Consider the following 7,001-nt stretch of genomic DNA (forward strand, 5'->3'; position numbering starts at 1 on the left):
GGAAGAACCTAGATTATATTTTTCAAATGAAGTTAAAATATTTTTGAATTACAGCTGCGTTATCATATTAATATTTTGTAATAGGTTGCTTACAACGACCTGTTTCTAAGGGCGTTATATTACAACAAGAAGCAGGAAATGATTAGAATAAGTATCTTGGAACTCGCATTCCCATCAAGGAAGAATGTCAGACGTAACATAATTACGGACTCATAGTAACAGCATATCGTATTCTTGTCTGTTTTGTATATATATTTCGGCCGTTAAGGAAACTCAAATAAACAACAATGGTCTCTGTAATAACGAGAGAATGCTGAAATCACATAAGAAAACGCAGTCGAACGAATATTACCCTTGGTCGTTATGTGATGTAGTGAAATTGTATGTTTTAAATTAATAATGAATTGACTTTAACATTTGCATGGATTCGTTTATTTTTAAAGTATTCCTTTCTAATATATGTGGTTTAATGCTGGAGTAATATGTAATTCTTCTTGTGATTACATGATTGAAGATCTTTCCTGTCGAAAAAAAAACGACTTTGTTTAGACAAACTAATGCACAACGCAACGAGTTTGTTCTGTCGTAATAACGTTTATTTAGACAAACTAATGCACATCGAATCGATATTTCTTCTAAATCCTTTGCTCATTAAATTTCCAAAAGAAATTGTTCTAAATTCCTCATTCAACAAAATCTATATTAAAAGTACTACATTTTGTTATCAAAGTCGATCTTATTCACAAAATATGCTTCCAGTATGTCTATGACATTAAAGACGCAGAAACTTCGAACAGTTTAAAATTGATATCGACTAAAGTCTTAAAGAGAAATATGCGCGCGTAAAGCAACGCGCAATTTAGTTTGATTATCTTTTTATGCTAAATTGGAAGTTAACTTCGGAATTACGCTTGAAGTTTATTACATATCTGATTTTATGTTTTGGAAGATTTTCCGATTTTTTTGTCTGCAGCTAGTTTACCTAATGTTTCAAGATTTCTTTTCTAGACTGAGATGTCCTGCGTGAAATTAAATCTTAATTCCTTTTCTCTCAAAACGCATTATATGAAATTGGAACAAGAAATATCTTTAAAAATGATGGTCGGCGAATTGTAATAAGGAAAGAAGTTTATGAATTTTTCATCTAACATTCATCTTTCATCTAACATTTTTCAAACTGCAAAACTAAACACCACACTTTAACAATTTAAATGGTTCTCTTTTAATTTTTCGCAAATGTTTCGTAGGGTTGCAATTTTTGTTTCGTTTATCCTTAGACGAATAATTACAGCGGTAGTTTGATGAAGATTCATGAAGCGGTTCATGAGAAGAGGTCATTAAACGTGTTTGTATTTTTAGCTAAATTGGTCCCTATCCCCATTTGTAACAAAATAGCAGGAGACCTTACGATATTGTTACACATCGAGTTTGATAAAAATCCATTATATTTTAGTGGTTAATGCGAAGAAAGGAATATCTACTTTTAGCTATAGTGGTCCATAATAGGGCCCAAGTTCCGATATAAATAAATTTGGAAGAGGACCTTATAATGATGCTCCAGACCAAGTATGACAAAGATCCACCAAGCTGTTCATGAGACGCTGTATAAAAGCATTTCTAGTTTTAGCTCTAGCAGCCCCTAAAAGGGGTCAAATGTCCCAGTTGGCTGCGGGCCTAATAAAGATGCTACAAATCAAGTTTGATTAGAATACATGAGAAAAAATCAATTAAAGGATTTTTTCATTTATTATTTTTATTTATTTCTGAAATAGGCCAACTGATCCCGCTTCAACAAATGCATATTCGCTATTCGTGAATCTTTGGACAATGACGTCACACCTATAAAAAGTGAAGGTCAAGCAAAACATACAATTGTAATTATTTCAATATTTCATATATAAACTGTATGCAACGTACCTTCATTTCAGTGTAATGAGATTCAGTCATTATATAGCATATATATAATGAAACAGATTTCAACTGAGTTCAATATTTGCATACCATACTAAAGAAAAATCTTCATATATAACAGATCAAATCTGTGTTGAAATTTTACTCTTTATTTCGAATTTTCGGACACTTGTCCTTTTTCAAGAATATGGAAATATTTTTCTAACTAAGTAATATCCATGTAACATTTATATCACAGGAAATGAATAATGTTGACGTCCTGTCACTAAGACAACGTCACGTCATATCCTGTGTAAGACGTGACGTCGTTTCCCGCAAAAAGGGCAAGGTGCCAACATCATACATAACCAGAGAGCAAAACACAATACTAAGTGCAGCAAGATATACAAAATAATAATAATAATAAATAAATAAATAATAATAATAATAAAAATATATATATATATATAATAAATAAAAACAGCAAGATAACTGTCCAATTCATTTTAAACCCCTAAAAGTTAAAATATACAGGATGTCTATACGCAGTCAGTTTGAAAACACTAGAAATGCATGCATTGTCATTTAAGTGAAAGGACCCTCCATAGTTTTTAGAATTACACAAGTTAAGTTAAAGAATCCAAGGGTCACTACTGATGACTATTAACGACTTTACTGAATGCATTTTAAATATTAAGTTTTACGTTACATCCCTGGGGTGTCTTCGTGCCTAGCCTCTTTATCCATTCCTCTTCTACCATCTGTCTGTAAATGCGTCCTTCGTTAAACACCTTTTGAAGTACTGCAACCTTTACATCTTCTGCTGTATGACCCTCGAAATGCCTCATAATTGGTTTATCTGCTTGTTGACGGACATCTCTAAGATGTTCTTCTGTGCGTTCTTTCAGGGATCTTTCTGTCTCTCCTACATAAACTGTCATGTCACACCGTGAGCAGACCAGAGCATATATTAAGTTTCTGTCAGTACATTTTGGAACTGAGGCTGTATTGTAGCTGCTGTTTTTGTCAGTGGACCAGACTTCTCCCATGTGGAGAGACAAACATATTCTACATTTACATAGGTTAACTGACTGCTTTAAAGCCTTGTTTGTTTTCCCGTGCACTAGGATGTCACATATATTTTTGTCTCTTCTGTAGGCAATAATGGGTGGAGATTGGAACACTTCCATCATCTTCTCTGATCTATATAAAATGTTCATATGTTTCCTAACAATTGAGTGGATATTAGGGAGCTGCTTGGTATATGTTAATACTAGTGGTACACGTTTGTCTTTTCCTTTTTTAGTCTGCTTTTGTAATAGGTCTTCTCTGTCTAAAGTATCTACTTTTGTCAGTTGCCGTTCTACTTCTTTTCCACTATATCCTCTTCTGCGAAGTTGTTGTTTAAGTTCAGTTCTGTGTTTCTGGTAATCTTGCTCTTTTTCACAGATTCTCTTAAGCCTAAGACCTAAGCCATACGCCAACCCTGATTTTGTATTTGGTGGGTGATTGGAGCTTTTGTGCAAATATAATTGTTTATCAGTGGGCTTCTTATACAGGCTGGTGTAAACTTTTCCATTCTCAAGTATTACCCATGTATCTAGAAATTCTATTTTAGCTGGGCTATATCTCAGTTCAACTTGAATATCTTTGTGTATACTATTTGCATGCCTCGCAAAATTTCTCAGACTTTCCTCTCCGCCAGTCCATAAACCAAATCCATCGTCTATAAATCTCTTGTAGAAAAGGGGTTGCTGGTGAAAGTTCATAAGTTTCTCATCCCAGATTCTCATGTATGAACATGCAAAATTTTTTCCTAACTTGGATCCAATAGCAATACCTTTTTTCTGTATATAGTGTTTACCACCAAGGTTGAAATTATTGTTGTTGAGGACGACTTCTATCATTTTTACCACATCTTCAGTTGGGACAAGCATGTTTGATCTTTTGTTGAGACCTATCCTACATGCATCAATACCTTCTTTCTTGGGAACAGATGGATATAATTTACAGACATCAAAGCAGAATAGCAATGTACCTTCAGGAAGTGGTGTCTGAATGTCTTTCAGTTTGTTTATAAAGTCAGTAGTGTCCCGGATGTAACTTGGTGATGAGGTTACAAATTCATTCAGTTCATGTTCTGCAAGCTCTGCCAATCTTTCAGTTGGTGTGTTCATTCCATTTACAATTGACCTCATTGGCACACTCTTTTTATGAAGTTTCGGATTACCTTTTAGAGAACCAGCCTTTGGATATTTAGGCAATAAGTACTGTTTCATGTCTTTTGGGATTGATCCATTTCTACTCATACTATTTACTAATTTCTTTACTTCTTTCATAGATGTCTGCGTTAGATCATTCTCGGACTCTGCGTATGAATCACTCTCCTCCATTTCTTTCTGTAGACTATTTAGATAACTTGTTTTGTCTAGAACAACAATACCAGATCCTTTGTCAGCAGGCCTTATAACAATATCATTATTGTGTAACAGGGATTGAAAAGCTTTCTGTTCTTCAGCAGTAACATTCATCTTCCCCACCTTTTTCAAACAGTTAACTATGTCATTTTTCACCATTTCAATGTACAGGTCAAGCCACATGTCTCGGCCCTTTCCAGGCGTGAAATTGCTCTTTTTATGTTCCTTGAATTTTTTTAGGGGAGATTCTTTTGAAAGTTCTGCTTTGATGTCTGTAAATTATATCCATCTGTTCCCAAGAAAGAAGGTATTGATGCATGTAGGATAGGTCTCAACAAAAGATCAAACATGCTTGTCCCAACTGAAGATGTGGTAAAAATGATAGAAGTCGTCCTCAACAACAATAATTTCAACCTTGGTGGTAAACACTATATACAGAAAAAAGGTATTGCTATTGGATCCAAGTTAGGAAAAAATTTTGCATGTTCATACATGAGAATCTGGGATGAGAAACTTATGAACTTTCACCAGCAACCCCTTTTCTACAAGAGATTTATAGACGATGGATTTGGTTTATGGACTGGCGGAGAGGAAAGTCTGAGAAATTTTGCGAGGCATGCAAATAGTATACACAAAGATATTCAAGTTGAACTGAGATATAGCCCAGCTAAAATAGAATTTCTAGATACATGGGTAATACTTGAGAATGGAAAAGTTTACACCAGCCTGTATAAGAAGCCCACTGATAAACAATTATATTTGCACAAAAGCTCCAATCACCCACCAAATACAAAATCAGGGTTGGCGTATGGCTTAGGTCTTAGGCTTAAGAGAATCTGTGAAAAAGAGCAAGATTACCAGAAACACAGAACTGAACTTAAACAACAACTTCGCAGAAGAGGATATAGTGGAAAAGAAGTAGAACGGCAACTGACAAAAGTAGATACTTTAGACAGAGAAGACCTATTACAAAAGCAGACTAAAAAAGGAAAAGACAAACGTGTACCACTAGTATTAACATATACCAAGCAGCTCCCTAATATCCACTCAATTGTTAGGAAACATATGAACATTTTATATAGATCAGAGAAGATGATGGAAGTGTTCCAATCTCCACCCATTATTGCCTACAGAAGAGACAAAAATATATGTGACATCCTAGTGCACGGGAAAACAAACAAGGCTTTAAAGCAGTCAGTTAACCTATGTAAATGTAGAATATGTTTGTCTCTCCACATGGGAGAAGTCTGGTCCACTGACAAAAACAGCAGCTACAATACAGCCTCAGTTCCAAAATGTACTGACAGAAACTTAATATATGCTCTGGTCTGCTCACGGTGTGACATGACAGTTTATGTAGGAGAGACAGAAAGATCCCTGAAAGAACGCACAGAAGAACATCTTAGAGATGTCCGTCAACAAGCAGATAAACCAATTATGAGGCATTTCGAGGGTCATACAGCAGAAGATGTAAAGGTTGCAGTACTTCAAAAGGTGTTTAACGAAGGACGCATTTACAGACAGATGGTAGAAGAGGAATGGATAAAGAGGCTAGGCACGAAGACACCCCAGGGATGTAACGTAAAACTTAATATTTAAAATGCATTCAGTAAAGTCGTTAATAGTCATCAGTAGTGACCCTTGGATTCTTTAACTTAACTTGTGTAATTCTAAAAACTATGGAGGGTCCTTTCACTTAAATGACAATGCATGCATTTCTAGTGTTTTCAAACTGACTGCGTATAGACATCCTGTATATTTTAACTTTTAGGGGTTTAAAATGAATTGGACAGTTATCTTGCTGTTTTTATTTATTATATATATATATATTTTTATTATTATTATTATTTATTTATTTATTATTATTATTATTTTGTATATCTTGCTGCACTTAGTATTGTGTTTTGCTCTCTGGTTATGTATGATGTTGGCACCTTGCCCTTTTTGCGGGAAACGACGTCACGTCTTACACAGGATATGACGTGACGTTGTCTTAGTGACAGGACGTCAACATTATTCATTTCCTGTGATATAAATGTTACATGGATATTACTTAGTTAGAAAAATATTTCCATATTCTTGAAAAAGGACAAGTGTCCGAAAATTCGAAATAAAGAGTAAAATTTCAACACAGATTTGTACTATACTTCCCTTCGGAAGATTTACAGACATATTGTGAATATAACAGATCAGTTAAATAATTTGTAACAAATATATCAAAGCAAACAAGTACTCATTTTAATATGCAAACTGAATAAGTCACAAAAGCAAGAAACCTTTTCATATACAGACGGCAATTGTAACAAGGAAAATCTTTTAAAAAGCACTTCTCTACATAAAAGACTCTTATCACACCCTTATTCATGTGATACGCAGACCGTATTCAGCTCTTTCTTTAATTTGATATATGTTGGTATTTGAACAGGTTTTTATCATATTTATTAAACTTACTTATTATTTTGAGATATATCAATATTCTTGCTAAATATACTGAGCCAAAGTTAATTTAAAACTGTGAGCAGCGTCGTTTAGGATAAACGCTTTGTCTACATTTCACTCAGCGTAGCACAATCAACAGAGTGAAAGAAATTGACACTCTCGTCCAATCATGCAGAGTGTTGCATAAATCTTCCATTTTGATAAATTATCTATAATGCGTTATCAAGTAGTTTGATTGGCAAACTGAAGTCACGT

At 34.3% G+C, this 7,001-nt stretch overlaps 2 protein-coding genes across 2 annotated transcripts; one reads left to right on the top strand and one right to left on the bottom strand.

Annotated features, from left to right (window-relative positions):
* Positions 1–2,576: 2,576 nt before the first annotated feature.
* Positions 2,577–4,490, bottom strand: LOC128548148 (uncharacterized). Its single transcript, XM_053522564.1, has one exon. It carries the CDS (start codon positions 4,488–4,490, stop codon positions 2,577–2,579), a length of 1,914 nt encoding a protein of 637 aa, XP_053378539.1.
* Positions 4,491–4,655: 165 nt separating this feature from the next.
* On the top strand, positions 4,656–5,906 carry LOC128548149 (uncharacterized). Its single transcript, XM_053522565.1, has one exon. It carries the CDS (start codon positions 4,656–4,658, stop codon positions 5,904–5,906), a length of 1,251 nt encoding a protein of 416 aa, XP_053378540.1.
* The last annotated feature ends 1,095 nt before the right edge of the window (positions 5,907–7,001 follow it).

The sequence above is a fragment of the Mercenaria mercenaria genome, chromosome 14, assembly GCF_021730395.1.
Source record: "Mercenaria mercenaria strain notata chromosome 14, MADL_Memer_1, whole genome shotgun sequence".
Lineage (NCBI taxonomy): Eukaryota > Metazoa > Mollusca > Bivalvia > Venerida > Veneridae > Mercenaria > Mercenaria mercenaria.

Coding starts and splice junctions, on each gene's coding strand:
- LOC128548148 (XM_053522564.1), bottom strand. CDS start 4,490: ATGTGGCTTGACCTGTACATTGAAATGGTGAAAAATGACATAGTTAAC.
- LOC128548149 (XM_053522565.1), top strand. CDS start 4,656: ATGCTTGTCCCAACTGAAGATGTGGTAAAAATGATAGAAGTCGTCCTC.